Source organism: Ctenopharyngodon idella, chromosome 8 (genome assembly GCF_019924925.1).
Source record: "Ctenopharyngodon idella isolate HZGC_01 chromosome 8, HZGC01, whole genome shotgun sequence".
In the NCBI taxonomy this organism is placed as follows: Eukaryota; Metazoa; Chordata; class Actinopteri; order Cypriniformes; family Xenocyprididae; genus Ctenopharyngodon; species Ctenopharyngodon idella.
In genome coordinates this window covers 28,730,900-28,753,185 of record NC_067227.1, presented here as the reverse complement: position 1 = coordinate 28,753,185, position 22,286 = coordinate 28,730,900, and the positions used below count along the sequence as shown (strand labels likewise).

The 22,286-nt window shown below is 37.5% G+C and overlaps 1 protein-coding gene across 4 annotated transcripts in view; it reads left to right on the top strand.

Moving 5' to 3' along the window:
* The window catches only part of tbc1d22b (TBC1 domain family, member 22B), a 56,390-nt gene that overhangs the window by 5,501 nt on the left and 28,603 nt on the right, over positions 1-22,286 (top strand). For 2 of the 4 annotated variants that reach the window (XM_051903086.1, XM_051903087.1), the window contains exons 2-8: positions 2,885-2,941; positions 3,212-3,567; positions 4,615-4,782; positions 8,288-8,358; positions 12,261-12,389; positions 15,369-15,434; positions 17,477-17,591. In XM_051903086.1, the coding sequence (XP_051759046.1) occupies positions 2,885-2,941; positions 3,212-3,567; positions 4,615-4,782; positions 8,288-8,358; positions 12,261-12,389; positions 15,369-15,434; positions 17,477-17,591 (962 nt within the window). The remainder of the gene's footprint in view (positions 1-2,884; positions 2,942-3,211; positions 3,568-4,614; positions 4,783-8,287; positions 8,359-12,260; positions 12,390-15,368; positions 15,435-17,476; positions 17,592-22,286) is intronic. The other 2 variants (XM_051903088.1, XM_051903089.1) reach the window with 1 other exon arrangement.

Here is a 22,286-nt window from a genome sequence, read left to right as displayed (position 1 = left end):
TTATAATGTATTAATTATTACAGGCTATAATATAAAAAACAAGTATGCTAATTCTAACAGTAGATACATATGGTTTGAATTTATTTTATTATAAATATGTGGCAATATTACAGCTCCCCCTTAGTGCTCTTGTCTTTCTCTCATTTTCCATCTCCAAACCTATTCTGCTTACAAATGATTGGAGGATAGTACGTACCCCTCCCTCTGTTGAAATTTGATGATTTTTGTAAAATAACTTCTGTTTTCGCTTTTCAAACTCCAAGTGGTTTCAGTTTAATATGTTGCAGGCTCACTTATTGATAATAAATAATAATCTTGATGATAATAAATAATATAATAATACTGGGCTTATTTTTGAAGCTGCGGTTGCTTATTTGTCTTGCGAGAGTTGGCAAAACTGGTACTCGGTTGAGTACTCGGTTAATAGTTCCATCTCAGTCGAGGTTCCAAGCGAGCCGTACCGATACAATATGACGTGTAAACACTGCAGATCACTGATTGGTTAGAAAGAATCGTCACTACCAGCGTCATTGACAGTAGAGGCGGCGCAACTATTATGATCAATCTATAATCCCACCCACTTTGAAGCAGTACTAACTGCAGTGGAAAAGTAAACCGAGACAAAGTGAGCCGAGTCGTACCATGCAGTGGAAAAGCACCATAATAGAGGCACACATAAAAGGTCTTTAGACACAGAGTGTGTCTTCATGTCTGTTGATAGCTAAATTATGGACTTGTTTAATTCACTTTAATGAAATTCCTATTAAGGGAAATTTAATTATATTGACAGTTCTCCCACTATGTTAGCTTTTGTATGTAGATTATAGTGTGGAAAAGGCATCTGTGTGTGTATAGCAGAAGGAACACCATGAGTCTAAGATAATGCTGCCCTCCGGCAAGCCGCTCGTTTATTCAAACACACTCCTTGCTCACAGCCTAATATGTAATGCAAATGCAAGCGGCTTGCTTACATATCTGGAAGTAATTTACCTTTTATTTTGTACTCTCATAAAAATTGATGAGCCATATTTCAGCTACATTGTGTTTTTGCCAATTATTCTGTGGTCCCATTTGCACATAATGCGTTTAGAATTGTGTTGATTTCAACAGAAAAGGCCTTGTAACAACCATACTGTTAATTTTCCTTTCAACAATATGACCACGCCTATGGCCCTGTGCTGCCCGTAAAAATTCTGCTTAGCACTGCAGTGTTTGGACTTATCTCACCATTGTGCAGGATATTGCTCAGTAACTCACGATAGCCTCTAATATTGTAGAGATTTGTATTTATATGTTGTTGTAATATGGAGGGCCCAGCAGTGTGCTTGACTTTTAATTTGAGATGTATTTTTTGCTGTCACCAAGGACTAGCAGGTCTATCCTCCTGCTGAGGAGTTAAAGTACCTCTGCATCTCCAGATTTTGGTTTTCGACTAGAGCTGGGGGATGGGAAAAAAAAAAAAAAAAAAGGAATATTCAGAGTGTATTTCCAATATACAGTTAAGCAGCATTGTGAATGTCAAAACGGAAATGATTTAAAGGGTTAGTTCACCCAAAAATGAAAATAATGTCATTAATTACTCGCTCTCATGTCGTTCTACACCCGTAAGACCTTCGTTCATCTTCAGAACACAAATTAAGATATTGTTGATGAAATCCGATGGCTCAGTGAGACCTCCATTGCCAGCAATGTTACTGCACCTCTCAAGATCCATAAAGGTACTAAAAACATATTTGAAACAGTTCATGTGAGTTCAGTGGTTCTATCTTAATATTATAAAGCAATAAGAATACTTTTTGTGCACCAAAAAAAAAAAAAAAAAAAAAATGAATTTTCAACAATATCTATATGGGGCGATTTCAAAACACTGCTTCATGAAGCTTCTGAGCTTTATGAATCTTTTGTTTCGAATTAGTGATTTGGATCTCCTTTCAAATGGCCAAACTGCTGAAATCACGTGACTTTGGCTCTCCGATTCACTGATTCGATTCGTAAAGCTCTGAAGCAGTGTTTTGAAATCGGCCCATATAGATATTGTTGAAAAGTCGTTATTTTGGTTTTTTGGTGCACAAAAAATATTCTTATTGCTTTATAATATTAAGATAGAACCACTGAACTCACATGAACTGTTTCAAATATGTTTTTAATACATTTATGGATCTTGAGAGGTGCAGTAACATTGCTGGCAATGGAGGCCTCACTGAGCCATCGGATTTCATCAACAATATAACAATAATTTGTGTTCCGAAGATGAACGAAGGTCTTACGGGTGTGGAACGACATGAGAGTGAGTAATTAATGACATTATTTTTATTTTTGGGTGAGCTAACCCTTTAAGTGCAATTTTTATTTGGTTGTTACTTTTTTTTTTCTGAAGGCTATGTTCGGAATAGCATATTGCAATACTATTCTTACTGTTTTTGCTGTATGTAGTATGTATTCTGCCAAAGTCCTTTAAAGGCAAGTCATTTCACTCGTCACTCCTTCGTTCTGAACATAGCCGTGTCTTTAACCTAGTTTTACAATCCTTCCTTATCTTGTGACTCAGAAACATGAGGCTGTTAAGACATGTTTTAATGGCATCTCTGATTTAATATTAGTATTCTTGTATGGTGTTTTGTATGTCATTTTGGAGCTTGACATTCCCAGTCCTCATTCTCTTTCATTACATAAAATAGTGGTCTGGCCAGGATATTCCTCAGAAGTTTGCTTTTTTCGTTCCATAAAAGAAAGAAAATCATATGGGTTTGGAACAATATAAGATTGTAAATACATAAATATTGAGATCTGTATTTGAGATATTGTCATAAGGCTGAAAGTATTCAGGGTCACCCAGCCCTTTTTCTGACTCTTTATAGCACATGTCAGCTTTTCTTTCTCTTAGCTTACAGCCAGTATATGGAGCACAGCACCCTCCTCTGGACCCACGGAGACACCGTCCGTAAGTGCTGATAGCTGTCGACTGTCTGCATGCAAATCAGCCATTTCTTTTCAGTTATTTGTTCCTTTTACTCTCCTCAATCATGTTTTTTTTTGGATTTCAGTTGTGGTCCAAATCCATCTAAACATGTTTGAGAGCAAGATTTGCATAAACCTTTTGCAACTTTTGATTTTTGTTGTTTATTTGTCATGCATTTTCCTTTCTTACTGTAACCAATCTATGTATTATAGAATGTGCGCTTTAAAAAGCTCTTTATTCATTTTGCTACAGATTAAAAGACACTCCAAAGGCCAGCAGTGTGAACGCCAAATCCAAAAAACCTGCAACTTTCCACGAATTTGCCCGGAGCACCAATGATGCATGGGACATTGATGATGAAGAGGATGACGGTATGTTTAGTCTCAAACAGTACTCATCTTCCCCGGTCCAATCACGATCTACGCCTCAGACGCCCCGCCTCAAACTCTTCAAATCCCCAGAGGACACAGAGCCACTGCCCCGCCCAACAGAAAGGCAGGAACCAATCAGCACAAACCACGATCAAGATCGACTAGATGTTGAAAGTGGTCCAGCCAATGGCAGGGTGGTAAAGTCCTGTAGCGACGCCCAGCTGAATGTTAATGCAGGTATGCTGGTAGCTGTTGTTTTCCAGCTACACCATTGAAAGAAGCTGTAAAATGCATGTAAAATCATTAAAGGGCTAATATTCTGTCATTAATTACTTACCCTCATGTCTTTTCACGCCCGTAAGACACCTGTTCATCTTCGGAACACAAATGAAGATCTTTTTGATGAAATCTGAGAGCCTCCTGTTCCTCCATAGACAGATAAGCAACTGACACTGACACTTCAAAAAGTTCATGAAGAGATCATAAAACTAATCCAAAAACTGAGCTGTTTAGTCTAAATTTTCAGAAGAGACATGATCGCTTTATTTGATGAACAGATTGAATTTAGGCTTTATTCACATATAAATATTCATCAACGCTCACATCAGTTGTAAACAGAAGCTCAAGCATGTTTGCTTGACGTGCGAGAACCAATGAGATTCGGCTGAGCTTCTGTATATGTTTGCTGATCAATGTTTATATGTGAATAAAAGCCTAAATTAAATCTATTCATCATATAAAGCGATCAGGTTTGGAACGACATGAGAATGAGTAATTAATGACAGAATTTTAATTTTTTGGGTGAACTATCCCTTAAGGCTGCCTGTATTCTGAAAAGTACCATCATTACCTAATTGTTGTTTGCTATACAGCTGGTACGGCTGTATAAATGACTTATAATAGTCACAGACTGCTATATACTTTCAAATAAACAAGTTAAGGGCTAAACTCGATAAGGGTTGGAAAAATGGGTAATAAATCCATCATAATTGAAAAATAGCCCAAATTGTGGCAGTTAAATTTGTTTTGCTCATGGTTCATGAATGAGAAGAGTCAATCTTGTCAACAACAATTTTTTTTTTTTTATTTTTTTTTTTTTTTACTACATTTGACTAAAATACCAAAAAAAAAAAAAAAAAAAATAAATAAATAAATAGAGTAAAACTGACTAAAATTAAAGACATGACAAAACATTGACCATTTAATGGATTTATATATATGATATATTAATATATTTTATTATTTTTTAATTGCTTAATATTTGTATCTTTCTGTCCTGTTTAGCTCGCAATACCCTGCAGAAACAGCAGTCACTTCCTGTGCGTCCCGTCATTCCATTAGTTGCCCGCATTTCAGACCAAAATGCCTCAGGAGCTCCGCCCATGACGGTGAGAGAGAAGACTCGGTTGGATAAATTCAAGCAGTTACTTGCCAGCCCCAACACAGACCTAGGTAAGCTTTAAAGCAAACAATTAGTGAATTTTGCTAGCATTAAACGTAAAAAAAGGACTGTTTTCAGTGGGATAAAAAATAAACCTGGTCACTTGTGGGGGTTACTTGTTTACTTTTCTAAGATAATAAAGTCCATCCATCAGGACCATCTCAAAACGGAAAGCCACAAAACCCTCAAATGTGTTCGCACCTCGTTCTCTCGCCTGTTTTTCAGCCTCTAGCTGAATCTCTTTGCCAGGTGAGACAGTGTGGGATGGCAGAATGGATAAAACCCATCCATGATGTTATCCTACTCTTCCTGAGTTCATGCTGAGAGGCCCTTCTGTTCTCCCCACGTTCTCCAACAAATCGTCTCTTCGAGTGCACCTGCGAGCTGGTGGAACAAAAACAAGTTCTGCGTGTGCCTTCACTCATTTGTGCCGCTGATTCTATAATGATGCTATCAAAGAGATTCACTCTTCTTTGCTTTATAGTTTCAGCCTCCGCAGGCTCTGAGCTTTCTGAGCGACAGGCTGAAATCACGGGGGAATGAGAACCATCAGTCATTGGAGGGGAAAATAATGCTTATGCACTTCTTTCACAGCGCCTTATGAAAAATGTGCTTGTGATATAGTTGGAGGGGCTTCCCTGCACAGTATTCTGGGTTCATAATGGCTTCTGAGATCTTTCATCATTCTGCTATCATGGGACAGTTGGCAGGTGTCCAATACCATTAGTATTTTAGGAGCGCTTGAATATCGGTTTCATGTTTGTTCTAACTCAAAAACAACCCAGGAGCGATCTCACCAGATGTTGCTCAGCAAGTCTTTAAGTTTTCATAGACATTGTGAAAAGCAGTTTTATATTCGCTGATCACGATGACCCAGAGGGCTTGGCGGGAGTTCACAAAAACAATCCTCAAAAAGTAGTGTAGGCTTCAGCACCTGGACAGATCGATGATATTTGGTCTAATGGCATCCACCTGCAATGTAATGTTTTCTTTATAACAATGACAAAATAAGTAATTGAGAATGGTGGAGTTGAAAAGCTCCACTCAATAGTAATAATAATAAAAAAGGAACAGACAGAGAGAATGGCTGAAATTCACTATTATTCATCTGGTTGTCATGACAACGATTATCTTTCCTCTTTATTGTAAGATTTGAAAGTACAATACCATAGATTTTTATTTCTTTGATAGTGGTGCTTGCAAAGGCAAGGATCATAATTACTATCAGTCACACTTTAGCATGTAACTTGTTCTGAATTGTTTATAGTTACTTTGTGTGATGTTAAAGAGGCGACTGCTTTTGTAAAGGACTTAAAGGAGACCTATTATGCCCCTTTTTACAAGATGTTAGTCTCTGGTGTTACCTGAATGTGTCTGTGAAGTTTCAGCTCAAAATACCCCACAGATCACTTATTATAGCTTGTAAAATTTGCCCCTATTTGGGTGTGAGCAAAAACACGCTGCAGTTTTTGTGTGTGTCCCTTTAAATGCAAATGAACTGCTGCTCCCAGCCCCCTTTCCAGAAGAGGGCGGAGCTTTAACAGCTCGACAACAACAAAGATGGCGAATCTCACGCATCCAAAATGAGGATTGTCAGTAACGGTGTTCAGCCTTACATTGTTCAAACCGGAGTCGACACTGATGGAGAGACTCAGGAAGAAGTTACAACTTTTAAAATCCAACTGGACGTTTCTGAATGGTTAGTGGATAAATTTATGTAGTTGCTGTGGAGTTGATTCAACTCATCGACTAGCATGTGCCGTCATGTTAATCTTTTGTGCAAATCCAGCGTTGAACTGACCTTCGTTTGTGAAGCAGTCCGGCGTAAAACAAACAATTGTAACAACACTCTACTACAACATCTCTTCCTCTTCTCTAAAGAAGCCCGACATGGCCTCACCCCCTTTGTTGCATGTTCCCGGGGGCAGGGTTTATGTAAATTTTGGGGTTTGTGATGTCACCAGCCCGGGAAGAAGCTTGTTGTAGTCCTTAAAAAGCGATTTCTGTAAAAGAAAATATCTCCCTTTGAGCATCGTAACTTTGCAGATGTTGTTTATGCTCAAACAGCAATATTGCACACTAACTAAAGTAAAAAAAAAAGTGAAATCATAATCAAGGACCCCTTTAAAATTACAATAGAGCCTTGGGGGGGCTATTTTGAGACTATTTTGGATTGGTGCCTAGCAACCGCACAGAATACCCTAGCAACCGCATAAAAATAGAGCATAGCAAGTTTTGCAATGACAAATTTTCTGAAGAAATTTTGTGACTAATTATAAACTGGCTTTCTTTATCCAGAGTAATTATTCAGTAGCTCCTGAATCTCTAAAGTAAAGGATATTTTTCTTCATAGACATAGAAGCAATAGCAAATACACTGCCAAAATCATTTTCTTTAATAGTATTTGTATCTTGTTTTAATTTAAGATATATTATTGAACACAAATATTTTTAAATACTTGTTTAATAATAGATCTTGAATTGTTTATTTTTCTGACCCATTAGCAAATAATTTCTGTTTAATAATTGATCTTGAATTAAGTTTATTTTACTTACCCACTGGCTCATAAATTTATTATGATTTGAGACAGCCGATGTTATAAGAAATAAACGTATTTCAAGATATGTTCTCTGAACGCTAGTGTTAATATCTTATCAGTTTCCTTCTCAAGTAAATGTGTCTTGTAAGGATGTTTAGATATTTTACTGTAAAACAAGACAAAAACAGATTAAGAAAATGTTTTTGCTGTGTCATAAGGGGAAAAAAAGGGGTTGTGAAATACTGAAAACCAAGCTCGATCTTGCATTGTTCACATGTGCACCACAGATAAACATCAGAGCAGGCCACACCATGGCACAGATGCTTCTAATCTGGACGATGGCATCATTTTCTGCAGAACTTCTTTATAGAAGAAATGAACTAATTTAATAATTGATGATCTTTGCAATGGAACTGAATCAACACTGAACTGACTTCAGCTGAACAATGATTCTGTACAGCCAAAATGAACACTGTTCGCATCACTGAATCATTTTCCTGTTATCATGTTAAGCTGCTTTGAAACTCTCTGGATTGCATAAAGCGCTATATAAATAAAGGTGACTTGACTTGACTTAAAGGTGCTCTTCAAACATCATGCCAACATCCCAAGCCGTTGCTTGATCACCTGTGAATCGTGAACGTCCCGGCCATTATTTTTAAAATCAATGTGCAGTTAAGTCTTATTGGAGTTACCATAGATCAAGGTGGCATGGCAGTGAAAACTGTGAATGTGTTTGCTAATTAAAAATAATTGTTTATCGATTATGTTGATGGAACTGTAAGTTAAGTGACACCTGACCCGTGAAGGCAGATTTAAAGTATGTCTTGCATAATTTTCTATCACAGAATATGAACAAACTCTTGATGCATGCTTTTAACTGTTGATTAAGACTGTGTTTAATTGTTTGGTTTACTTAATTTCATTCCAACCCCCTCCTCCATTTTGGATTAACTTTACACTTTTTGTTTATACAGAGGAGTTACGGAAGCATAGCTGGTCAGGAATCCCTCGTGAGGTTCGGCCAGTCACCTGGAGACTTTTATCGGTAAGTATTTACTACTCATTACTTTATTATTTCCATTTCACAATTCTTATTTTAAAAAAACAGGTTAGAGGACAAGAAAAGTTGTGGAAAAGAGGGAAGAATTGGACTGAAATATGTTGTGAGGCATATTATTATAGGGCCACCAAAACGTTTGAAGTGGGTAGAGCCACATTTACTAAAATGGCTATAACTCATGAACAGAATGAGATATTTTCACCGAACTCGGCACACATATGTAAGAGCTCATCCTGTGGTTGCGTGAAAAAGGATGCAGTAACTGGTCACTTGGTGGCGCAATAACATGGAACTTACAAATGGCTAAAACTACGCAACCCTAAGTTTGATTGACTTGAAAATTGGCACGCGATGTCTTTGTCCAAGGCGCCAAGACTGCCTTTAAGGACATTTAAGTATCTTGAAAAATGTGGCTGGCAGCAGCCAATGAATTTTGAGCAGCTATCAGATAAGGTTAATGGAAGCCGATCGTAACAAAACTTGTTGGGCCTGTTTGACACATGTCCCTAGAGGCCTGTGAGAAATTTGAAAGAAATCAACCACCGGGGGGCATCTTCGCATTTTTCATGTGCATAAAGGATTGTATATAATGTGATTTTTCGCACACACCCATGACGTTCATACCACATGGTAGAACTCCTCATTCTGAGCAGTTTTGCCTCTAGGACCGCCGCTGTCAATCGAATTGTTTGTTAAACATTGTAGATTATTTCAAAACCAACTTTTGCAAACTAGTCCTAGGATTTGTCTCAACCTTGATAACTGTAAAAAAGCTTTAAAAGGTAAATTGGCTGTAAATGGTCTTTTCCATCTATGATCGAGAATATATCTGAATATATCGGGGGGTTTTTCCTAGGGAAAAGAATTGTTTGTTAAATATGTTTTATACGTACTTATCTGAAATGCAGCCAAATATATTCAATTCAATGAATAGTAGAAAATGATAAATTACTGTTTATTTAATTACAGCATGTAAAAATCTTTTTTTTTTTTTATCTACTGCAAGTCAGCATCACAAACCTTGTGGTTTAGTTCTACATATAGTGGGCAATCATTTTTTACGCTTTTCAGAGGGTATAAAACATCCATGTCACTTTCAGTTTAATGTGTGGTATTGATTTGTTTTGCAATATTGGCCTTGCTGAGCACTTAATGTCAGCAGAAATGTGACTGTCATCATAGGAGGGGTAGAGTGGGCTGCTGTGTTATGGCTGTATGTGCGCTGATGTTTGGAGAATGCTTTACAAGCCTCATTTGCGCTTCTGGCGCATACTTACACCGTCAATAACACACACCTCCAGGCTAAGCTGTACAAGAAAATCCCCACCCCGGCCCAGCTCCTCCAAGCTTTTACTGCTTCATGCAATGTTTGCTGGGGGATTAGACGAAATAATTCCATATGTATAAAGATACAGTGGTGGATGCTTGCTGAAAGAAATGGTAGGGTGCCAAATAGAAGCGTTTTGTCTCCACTTCTCATGTTCAAATTGTAATTATAAAGATTAACACTTGCGTTTTGTTTTTGTAGGACTATATCATATTTATGTCAGCAAATGTGAATGTTTCCAACTTTGATCCTGGTTTTACAGCACCCAAACCTCACCAAGGCCTTCTCAGAATCGCATTGGAAAGCCGTTTTAAGATCATTTCGATTTTTACCATGGAATTTAATAGTCGTTATTACAGTTTTGAAGGGCCAATGATGGGGCAAATCCAAGCGAGCTGAGTTTGTGCACTTATTATTCGCCTGAAGCTACAGGCGTGAGCTGAATTGAGAGTCAGATTCTGAATGTACGTTATCATTTGTGTTCAAGCGCTTGGCAACTCTGTGTGTGCTCATTAAAACAAGAGTTGAGAAACAATGGGAGGGGAAGACACTTTAAAAACATCATTTTCAGAAACATGATGGAGAGTCGTGACAACGATCTAACTGACAGTTCCACGCCTCCACGTCTGCTCTACAAATAGCCTGCACTTGTTGTCTGCTCTTTAGGGACTCATCTGTAGCTACCAAGTATGTACTAACACAATTGCATCCTGCCTGTGTGTTAGTTTAGTAGCTACATGATTAGAAGTTTCTCCCTGAGTTGTGGATTTTTTTTCTTGACTTTTTGAGGTCTGAGGTCTGTTTTCTGTATTCTCAAATGCGCTTCTTAGTTAGTTGTGTTTGCCAAGGCAAGCATCATTATTATTATTGCTTATACTTGGAGTTAGTGGTTTGTTCAAATCCCTAACCTAAAGTATTAAAATGAAGCAATTACTTTATGCAATGTGAATTACAAAGTTTTCTCTGTGGACAGTATAACAGGCAAAGTTTCACCCCCACGGACAATAAAATGGACAAAAAACAAAACACATAGACTTACATTGAAGAAGGGACCCGAGTCATACACTACTGTTGAAAAGTTAAATATTTAATAAAATGTTAAATATTTATTTATTTATTTAATTAGAATACTTTTATTCAGCAAGGATGCATTAAATTGATCAAAAGTGACAGACTTTTAAAGGGTTAGCTCACCCAAAAATGAAAATTCTGTCATTTATTACTCAACCTCATTTTGTTCCACACCCATAAGACCTTCGTTCATCGTTTGAACACAAATTAAGATATTTTTGATAAAATCCGATGGCTCAGTGTGGCCTGCATTGCCAGCAAGATAATTAACACTTTCAGATGCCCAGAAAGCTACTAAAGACATATTTAAAACAGTTCATGTGACTACAGTGGTTCAACCTTAATGTTATGAAGCGGCAAGAATACTTTTTGTGCGCCAAAAAAACCCCAAAATAACGACTTTATTCAACAATATCTAGTGATGGGTGATTTCAAAACAAGCTTTACGAAGCTTTACAAATCTTTTGTTTCAAATCAGTGGTTCAGAGCACATATCAAATTGCCAAAGTCACGTGATTTCAGTAAACGAGGCTTCGTCACGTCATAAGTGTTTCGAAATTTCAATGGTTCACCACTGGGGGGCATAACTTTGGCAGTTTAATACACACTCCGAACCACTGATTCGAAACAAAAGATTTGTAAAGCTTCGAAGCTTCATGAGGCAGTGTTCTGAAATCGCCCATCACTAGATATTGATGCAAATCAGCATATTACAATGATTTCTGAAGGATCATATGACACTGAAGACTGGAGTAATGATGCTGAAAAATAAGCTTTGCATCACAGGAATAAATTACATTTTAAAATGTGTTCAAATAGAAAACAGTTATTTTAATTTTGTAATAATATTTCACAATATTACTGTTTTTACTGTATTTCTGATCAAATAAATGCAGCTTTGGCAATCATAAGAGCCTTGTTTCCAAAAAAAAAAAAAATCCTAGCAACCGCCTAGCAATGCGGTAAAAACCGTCTGGACACCTTCACAACCACCCTAGCATTTATTTGATAATGTGTTTCATGCAATTTGTTTAGTAAGGCACTTTAATAAGAAAGTATCTGCTAAGAACTTGATGAAATGTAACTTGCCTGATTTGCTTGTTAGAAGATTTTTAAAAAGTATCATTTATATGAGCAGCACAAAAAAGCCGGTTGCATTAAATCAGTGAGATGAGATCATATTCTGAAAGGCATTTATTAATCATCTGATTTCAGCACAATAAAGAAGGTCTTCTAATTGAAATGATACAATCTGTAGATTTAAAAAAGATTAAAAGCTTTTTTCAATCCAACACTTTTATCTTCTTGCATCGGACTGCAGTATTGAACTGAAGCTACATGTTGCTGTTTTTATTATATATAGTTTGCATTATTTATAGGTTGTATTTTGGTTACAAGGCAAGATACACTTGGAAGAATGTAGATATACAGCAGTTGTTTTCTAAATACTATTAAATTTGCATTTCCTCTCTCTCTGTGATTCTCTCAGGGTTATCTTCCAGCCAATAGGGAACGCAGGGATCTGGTTCTCCAGAGGAAGAGGGAGGAGTATTTCGGCTTCATTGAGCAGTATTACCACTCCAGAACAGATGATAACCACAGAGACACATACAGACAGGTAAAACCCAATACATGAAAAAATGGAAAGAGTTGGTTGAGATTGACCTTACTGACTTGTTCGTAATTTCCATGAGTAACACCTTTATCAGTACACTGGAATACACAGTGTTGCTTACAAAGAAGACTTTAGTAACAGTATATGTGAAACAGTGTTACATAATTAAGAAGATACAAAAATGTAACTTAATTCTGTTATTATTCAGAATTCAGTATTCAGACATTTAAATGTTCTGTTTTGAGATCTTCACAATAGGTAATGGAGATGTTTAAGAGTGTTTTGGGAAAAGTTTTGCTGAAATATTTTTGAGTTCATTGTGTACATTATTATGTCTAATTTCTCTGTACCACATCATTGTGTCAGTTACTACAGAGTATTTTTACTCATCCCCTGGTGCATTTAAACAGGAAATGCATTGTCTGTGCTAATAGACAGCATGTCAGATATGTCATCCTCAGACATTACATTGAAAGCAACCCAGAATACTCGTTTAAATCCAGGTTGCGTTGATTGGGACAACATAATACACAGGTGTATGCTGACTGTCACCATTTCCCAAGATGTAAATTTCAGTGGAAAAGGATCTCGTAGAATGCAACATTTGTTAGATTACAGAAATGACTGTATGTCTTTAAATTCCAAGTTTATTTGTTAAATATCAGTTCATTTTGCTATTAAATGGTGACTCTTGGTTTCCATACATCTGATTTGTTTGTGAATGTGGGAGTAACCAAGCTTAATTTTACAGGGCTTCCTTAAAGGGAAGTAAAGTCCACCCAGAAATAAAAATCATCATTTACAAACCCTCATGTCATTTCAAACCTGTATGATTTTCTTTCTTCTGTGGAACAAAAGAAGATATTTTGAAGAATGTTGGTAACCAAACAGTTTTGGTTCCCATTGACTTCTATTGCATGGAGAAAAATACAGCAGAAGTCAATGGGAACTAATTTATTTTGGTTATAAACATTCTTCAAAATATCATATTTTATATTCCACAGGAGAAAGAAAGTCTTATAGGTTTTGAACGACATGAGGATGAGTAATTTATGAAAGAATTTTCTTTTTTTTTTTTTTTTTTTGGTGAACTATCCCTTTAAGTCAGACTTTAAGTCAAAAAAAAAAAATCCCTGAAAAACACCATTTAAAAGTTTGGGGTTGGTTAGAATTTTTGTTTTGTTTTTTGTTTTTGAAAGAAGTCTCTTATGCTCACCAAAGATGCATTAATTTGATCAAAATGCAGTAAAAAAAACTGTAATATTGTGAAATATGATACAATTTAATTCATACAATTTTAAATAGCCATTTTCTATTATAATATATTTATTCCTGTGATGCAAAGCTGAATTTCCAGCATCATTACTCCAGTCTTCGGTGTCACATGATCCTTCAGAAATCATTCTGTTGATTTGCTGCTTATGAAACATTTCCTATTATTATCATTGTTCAAAACAGTTAATATTTTTGTGGAAACTGATAGTTTTTTTTTTTTTTTTTTTTCAGGATTCATTGATGAATAGAAAGTTCAAAAGAACAGCATTTATTTTAAATAGAAATCTTTTGTAACATTATAAATGTCTTTACTGTCACTTTTGATTAATGCATACTTGCTGAATAAAAGTATTTCTTTTAGACAGAAGTGTAGATTGGCACATCCCTACTAATTATTTCTAATTTGTGATTTAACAGATGCTTCAATCCATTACAAGAACAATCCCTCTGTAGCAACCTGGGGTTAAGTGTCTTACTCAGAGGCGCAACGGTCATAATTCACAGATCAATCCTTGCTTAGTTTGAACAAACAACCTTTAAACCTATAAGCCCAGGGGTTTTATATATTATACTTGCATAGATTTCATCCGATTTCATCCGCCAGTGAATCAAACTGATTCGGTTCTCTAGCTCAACTCACTGATTCATTTGCAGAGATTAAGATTATCAGAGAATAGTGTTGTAAATTTCAGTCTGTTCCTCACACAAGCTATCATATGACTTCAGAAGACTCATAATGTAGTACACAAGTCGTATAAACTATATTTAGGAGACTTTTGCATCTTTTCCTTGAAGCTTAAAAAGCTTAAACGTATTATATTTGATTTAAGGATGATTTTTGGGTGAACTATCCCTTTAACCACTAGGCTACACCAGACGCCACAGCGTTGAGGAACCCCATCATCTCTGCAGCGAGTCAAGGTTACACCTGCCTCCAGAAAGCTATAGTAGTTATACACCCAGATTTTGTACTGCTTGTTATTAATGGGGGAGGGGGGCCGAGATCAATATTCTTATGGGCTGTAAAACTCAGGTTAATGGTGCAGGACTGGTAGTCGATTGCTATGCGCTGCCTTCTCTCTTCTCTTGTCCGGTTCCTCAGGGCTCGCTGGCTCCCAGCCCCTCATTTCGTCTACTGCAATACAAATCGGACACAGACCTTTAAAAGGATTTATGTGGTCGTACAGAACCGTTGGACTGGCCCCTGGCTGTCTGGGCAGAAACACTAAATGACCTTTTAGTGTGGTCACAGTCTGAGAGGGCGAAGAATGGCGGTGAATGCGAGCGAACTGGACTTCGGTGGCCTTCGAGTGACCTGCATTACTACAAAGCCATTTCGTCAAACATATGATGGAAGGAGAAATAGAGAGAGGGACGAAAATAGGAGAGAACGAGATGAAAGAGTAGGGTCGCCACCTGTATGTGCGACTGGACGCGGCGCTGTCCATTTTCAAAGTGAATTCATGCAGGTTTTGTGTGTAGCTTGTTACGAAACCAGATCGATAGCATGTGTAGTTTGGACCCTGATGGTTTTACTCTATTTACTGGAAGAGAAAAGGCACATGTAACTCAATTTAGTGCTCTTGGGGCATATTGATTTAATCTCTTACTTTTTTCCCAGGTCACCTGTGCTTCTGACACTCCAAGTCGCTTGTGTGGGTGTGCATTCGAGTTTACCTGAATATACCTGTCTTTGTCTTTCCATAGATTCACATCGATATCCCGAGGACAAACCCTTTGATTCCTTTGTTCCAGCAGCCGCTGGTGCAGGAGGTAGGTGATATTCTGTGGCGCCAACACCTGAGTCTCGTTGCACACCACACCTGTGTCAAACCCTCCAGGGTCATGCAGACGGTCCTATGTCACACAGCAGGCACTACACACTTAATGTAATCACAAAGCTAAAAGAGTGAGTCACACACAGTCATGTCCATGTCACATTTAACCTCGAAATCAAAAGAAAATAAAGAAAAAAATTAAGCCTAATTTTAAGACTATTATTATTATATATATTTTTTTTGCATTGTGACAGTTGTTTGCAAGACAAAGCACATTTCCCTAAATTACCATTACCATAATGCATCAGAGCATTTTTTTGTTTTGTTTTGTTCCTAATTCACATTTTTCTCTGTGGTGATTCTAAATAGATTCTAATTACTATAATATGACAAGTTCCTCTTAAATAACAATACTTCAATGTGTAAATGCATTGCAACTATATATATATAGCACCAATAATAGCAATAAGCTCTGTGTTTTGTTACTTTCAATAAGAAACAAAGTGCCATCTTTCAAATTCTGCTCATTTTATAACAAAATTCAAACAATAAATGCCGTTTTGAAGCTTTTTGATGATCGCAGTTCAAACGGCAACGCGAAACGCGATCATCTCTTCCTCTTCACTACTACAGAATGAATATGAAGGTATGTTGAAAGATACAGTACAACTTAGTGTTTCAACCGCGGAAAGATGTCAGTAAAACAGTTCGTAAACAATATGTCACGTAGTAGCCTATTACATTTACTTCAGAAAAGCCATTCAGTGTCAACAGCTTGTTAGTTCAATAGAGAAATGAACCGTTTCGCTAAATAAATGCACTATATTAGCCTATATATTAATTATATTTAACTTAATCTGTTAGTTAATGTAAGGCCTGAATAAATCCGTCATGAAAACAAGTTATGACAGCCACTGTAAATGATTAACAGGTATATTTCAACAACGAATTGGAGAAACAGAAGTTAATGCAAAAACTGCCTTATGTGTAATTTACATGCTTACAATACATAATTTTTTTTATTATTATTTGAGTGTTGATGATTATGTCTAAAAATAAATAGCAACTGAATTTAATCATTTGGGCTCTGTTGTTAATTGTAACCTTTATTATAGTAATATGCAAGTAAAGGCTCCCTAATAGTTTACAGCATTAGCAAAGAGAAATTTTTTTTTATCCTTAAGAAAATTGTAGTTATAATTGAATAAATTTAAAGACCGAGACAGTTGGTTCAGTAAAACATTGTTTAATAAAAAAAAGGTATTTTCTCACCCTGCTGTACCGAACCCGTACCGAACTGTGACTTCAAAACCGAGGTACTTACCGAACCGTCATGTTTGTGTATGTTACACCCTTAAAAAAAAATAAAATAAAAAATAAATATATATGTGTGTATATATATTAAAAACTATAACATTTGTCAATATTTAACCATGATTTAATCATTTATTTTATTCCAATTTACTCAATAAAATACCATATATTTTTACTTAACAACATTAACATTTTGTTATATTCAAATATTTCCACGTAAATATGTATAAATATTTTATTTTATATATTTTATTTTACTTTATTTTACTTTATTATGGTAGTGAGGTGGTTTAGTGTACCAGTTTTCAGCTCAAATGTTTTTTTTTTTGTTTTGTTTTTTTTGTCATATTTTTGGCAATCCAATATATTATCCTGATCCTGATATTATCCTGATGCATCATTTTTGTCTTGTTATAGTTGATCAAAAAGACAACACTTCAGTAAATCCGCTGATGATATTAACTCTGTTCCATTGAATGCTTACCAGCAGGGGGTGCTGTGGTGTTTTTAACTTGTTAGATGAGTGAAACAACACTTGTAACCCATAAACAAGGAGCAGAGCACTTGAAATACAGCTGTGTTTCAAGCATCCAAATGAGTTTACCTGTTGGTCTGTCAAGAGTGAATTAAGCAACATTAATTGCTAAAAGTCTACACAACAATCACAGTTCTTATAAGAAATGAATTTTAGTAATCATTGAAAGCAATTGTCTTGTTTTTCAGGTGTTTGAGCGGATTCTGTTCATCTGGGCCATCCGTCACCCCGCTAGTGGATACGTGCAGGGCATTAACGACCTGGTCACACCTTTTTTTGTGGTCTTCCTCTCTGAATTTGTAGGTAAGCATCTAATAACCTTCCACATGGATCAGTCAGTCCGCTTGACTGATTCTTCACCTTTCTAAATGTGTCCTTTTGGTTGAGCACATCAGTTCTGTTTGCTCCGCTAATGGCGCGTTGACGTTTATGATATGCCAGAGTCAGAGAGGTGCAGACAGGATGCTAACTGACAGATGATGGTGGAAAATGGTTGTATAAATGTAAACAAACTGACAATATCCAGTGAAAATGTCAGACATGAAAATACAGAATATCAATTATCTTTGAAAGAAACTCTGAAAGATAGACAGTTGATATGAGAGAGAGAGATACAAGTGGTGAAAGAGGGAGACAGATGGAGAGAGTGACAGACAGAAAGAAAGGGAGATGGGAAGACACACAGAGAGACAGTCTGATGGACAGAAGGAAAGATTGACAGAAGAAAACACAGGGAGAGGCAGATGGGGGAGAGACAGAGAGACAGTAGAGATAGATAAACAGATAGAACAATCAATCGATCTAACTATCATTCGATCGTTCTATCTATCTGTCATTCTATCAATCTGGATTCCATCTATCTATATATAGTTCGGCTGTTCTGTCTGTCTGTCGGTCTGTCTCTGTATCTGTTTCGTTCTGTCTGTCTGTCTGTGTCTGTCTGTTGCTCTATCATCTATTTCTGTCTATCTGTCTATCGCTTTATATCTGTCTGTCTATGTATCTTTCTGTCTGTCACTCTATCAATCTATTGCTCTATCATCTATATATCTGTCTATCAGTCTGTCTTTCACTCTACCGCTCTATCCATCTATCGCTCTGTCTGTCTGTCGGTCTGTCTCTATGTATCTGTCTCATTCTATCTATCTATCGGTCTATGTGTCTGTCTATGTGTCTGTCTATCGCTCTTTCATCTAGCTATCTCTCTGTCTATCGCTCTCTCTGTCGGTCTGTCTGTCTGACTGTCTGTGTCTGTCTATCGCTCAGTCTGTCTGTCTGTCTATCACTCTATCCATCTATCACTCTACCATCTATCATCTATCTATTGCTTTATCTATCTATTGTTCTATCGCTCTATCTTTCGCTCTATCGCTCTATCTATTGCTCTATCTGTTGTCTTGGAGCAGTTGATTTGTAGATAGATAGATAGATAGATTGATATGCATTAGATATAGATAGACAGACAGACAGACAAAGGGACGGAAGGAGAAAGACAGATAAAGTCAGACAGACAGGGAGGGAAATAGACTCTCCAGCTCTTGTCCTCATTGCTATTCTCCCTCCACCCGGCAGCCTTCCCCTCCCTTCCTTATTTATTTCCTGTCCTCTCATGTGAAGGTTAATTACTTATGGATAGTTAAGGATTACAGAAGAACAATAGGAGGCTCATTGATCTCTCTGGTGTGCCGCTGCTGCAATGTCACCAGTGCAAACACCGGGACATACCCACAGATTACCTGGATCACCAATCGATTTCTCTTTTTCTCCCCTGTCTGTCTCTCTCTCTTTGGCCGTCTACCTCGCCCACCGCTCTCTCTGTCTTTTCCCTCATCCCTCTGTTTCTCCACAAAGCTCATTTAACAAAAAGCAGATTTTTCATACCAGCGCTTTCGTGTCATTCTGCAGGGCCTTTCTATCTCTAATTTGTTTGCGGGCCATGTGAATATGTGTGTGCGTTTGGGATTCACCACGTGTGTGAGCGAGCGACTCAGTGCCGCAGGTTGAATGAGCCGCATTGATCGGCTGGATTTAAGTGTTTACAGAGGCTTGTGAGGGTGCCGAGCACACGGTGGGGGGCTTGACCCGCCGATCGATGCATCTGAACGAACTTCATGATCCCAACACGCTGCCAGCGGGAGATAAAAGAGCGAGGTTAGCGCCCTCCCTCAGCCGTGGGTTTCACCCCCGCCGTCGAGACAGCGGGGCAAACGCGTCTGGGTTCGCAGGCGCTAACTGCTTCGCCTGCTCTCAAACGCAGCGTTTTGCCAACTTTCGCTGTGCTGTTTCTCTTGGCCGGCACGCCTCAGTGGCTTTCTAGGGCTCCTTTGCGAGCTTTTTAGCTTTCTGCTGAGGCCGTCCTCTGAGAAAGCAAGAGAGAGAGACCGCATAGGAGAATATTGGCGCTTCACATTTAGCTCAATATCAGCGAGTAGCGTTTTAAAGAGTAGCCGGCAGGAAGGAGAGTCACGGCGCCCTTCGGTTTAAAGTGTTGGTATTGATGCGCTGAAGAATTTGAAGTGGAGAGAGACGAGGCAGAGAGAGAGGGAATATTCTCAAAGGGTAAATCATCACATTTACCCTGACAGACAAAGAGGACAGCGGGGAAATCTCCTCTGTAAAGCATCAATGCCCTGTCTCCGTCTCTCTCTCACTCTCCCTCACACACACATGCGTTTTTTTATTACTGAAGAGGGTGTGTGATATTCTCACCTTATTATTTATTGCCTTCCTGGTTTTATGGACTGTTATTTGCGCCGTCGCTGTGCATATTTCGGATTAGATGGATGGTCTGGGTGAGAGAAGTTTTTGTTTTGGTGGTGGTGTTGCTGAATCTGAGCAAGAAGCCGCAAGAGGGTAAAAATCACTAATGCACAGCTTTTGTGGCTTGAGAATGTACATCAAAAATGGAATTTATTAATAAAAGTATTATAGTAGTATAGTTTATAAACTGTAGGCTGTTTATAGATGTCAAGCAACATGATTCTTAAAGGAATTGTTCACCCCAAAATGAAAATTCTGTCATTCCAAACCTGTATGACTTGCTTTCTTCTGTGGAAGAAGAATGAATCAGTCACTGAGTGAATCACTGAATAATGAATCAGTCGCTCCTTTCCATGCAATTGGCACCTGGAGCTTTTTAAGCTTGAAAAAAGTACTATAAAAGTAGTCCATGACTTGGGCATTATATTCTAAGTAAATATTCTATTATATTCTCCTCCAGTTGTTGCGACCGGATCATTAAATCAGTAAATTGAGATCTGAATTTGTGATATGGGTCATTCAGACCATTTTTTTTTTTTTTTTTAACGAATCAGACATCGCTACTTCTCTCATGAGCATGGCAAGTAGAACTAGGGTGGATGTTAAAGGAACACACCACTTTTTTTGAAAATAGGCTCATTTTCCAGCTCCCCTAGAGTTAAACAGTTGAGTTTTACCGTTTTCGAATCCATTCAGCCGATCTCTGGGTCTGGCGGTACCACTTTTAGCATAGCTTAGCATAGTTCATTGAATCTGATTAGTGTATATATAATAGTAATATATAATACGTAATAATCAAGGAACTTTGCTGCCGTACCATGGGTGCAGCAGGCACAATGATATTACACAGCGTCTCTCACAAATGTCTCCATGGTTGCAAGGCACGCTCCCTGTGCAAGCAGGGGGTCACAGGCGCTGCGTAATATCATTGCACCTGTTGCACCCATGGTACGACAGCAAAGTTCCTTAATTATTACGTTCCTTGTTCCATTGTTCCTTTAAGATTCAGTTTAGTATATATTAGGGGTATAACAATATATAGTGTCACAATATATCGCAATACAAAAATGCAATGATATGTATCATAGATAGTGACAATCTGTATTTTGTATAGTTCACCCAAAAAATTCAAGTTTACAGAGTTTTAGTGTCAGTACTACATTAAACTACTATATATAATTTTGAATATATTGCATAATATTGTAATGTGGGAATATTTGTGGGTCCTTATAATGCCAAATGTCTTATGTTACCAGTAAAAAGTGGCCTACAGTATTTTAAATATATCTACATTATTTATAAATATATCTTTCACCCCTAGTATTTTGGTCTCTTTGTTAAACAAAAATTTTGTATGGTTTTAAAGGCTTTAAATGTGGTGCATGAGTCATATTAACCACATTTATTAGACTTTTATGTTGATTTTTCTTCTTTTTTTTTTTTTTGAAGCTTAAGAGCTCCAGTCCTTGTTCATTGTAATTGTATTGAAAAAGCAACCAATTCATCTCTTCAAAATTTCTCCTGTTGTTTTCTACTGAAGAAAGAAAGTCATACGAGTTTGGAATGTGAAAATGATGGTTTTTGGGTGAACTATTCCTTTTATAAAGAATTCAATTGATGTGCGGTCACCAGGTGTGCGTCTGTCAGCATATTTTATAAACGGCTTTGAACATGGCTCAGCCAATCCGCTTTTAGAATCTGAGCTATATAACATGGATCATTTAATGCTCAACCTGAGACATGGAGCAATGACCTGAATGAGCTGTGATTTGTTTCATGAGTTGCAGACTTCACTCATGATTATTGAATGATCTCTCAGGTCGCTCATACTCATACACATACATGGCACAATAACCCTTTTTTTCTCCACAGGGTCAGAGAACAGGGTGGCAAAGCCTCTCTTTGTGCCACAAACAGGATTTCTCCTGCATTCTGTAAAGCCGCTTTATGGAGCAGCGCTATGTGTGTGTGTGTGTGTGTGTCCGAAGCTTTGGAGTGATGTGGAAATGTGGAGAGCTAAATGGATCAGGAATCTCTCCAGTGCTGTGGCCAGTGACATATGGCCCGGCCCATGACCGGCAGGGCACTCCATGCTTCATTTGTGGTCAAAGAGGGCTATTTACTTTGCTTTTCCAGCTTTTTTCCCCCCTGCCAGCTCTTTCCTGTCGTTCTCCATCCGTCTTTTTTTACTTGAATCCCATCCGGGCTCTCACTCGGCCCCCATCAGCTGTTCTTCCT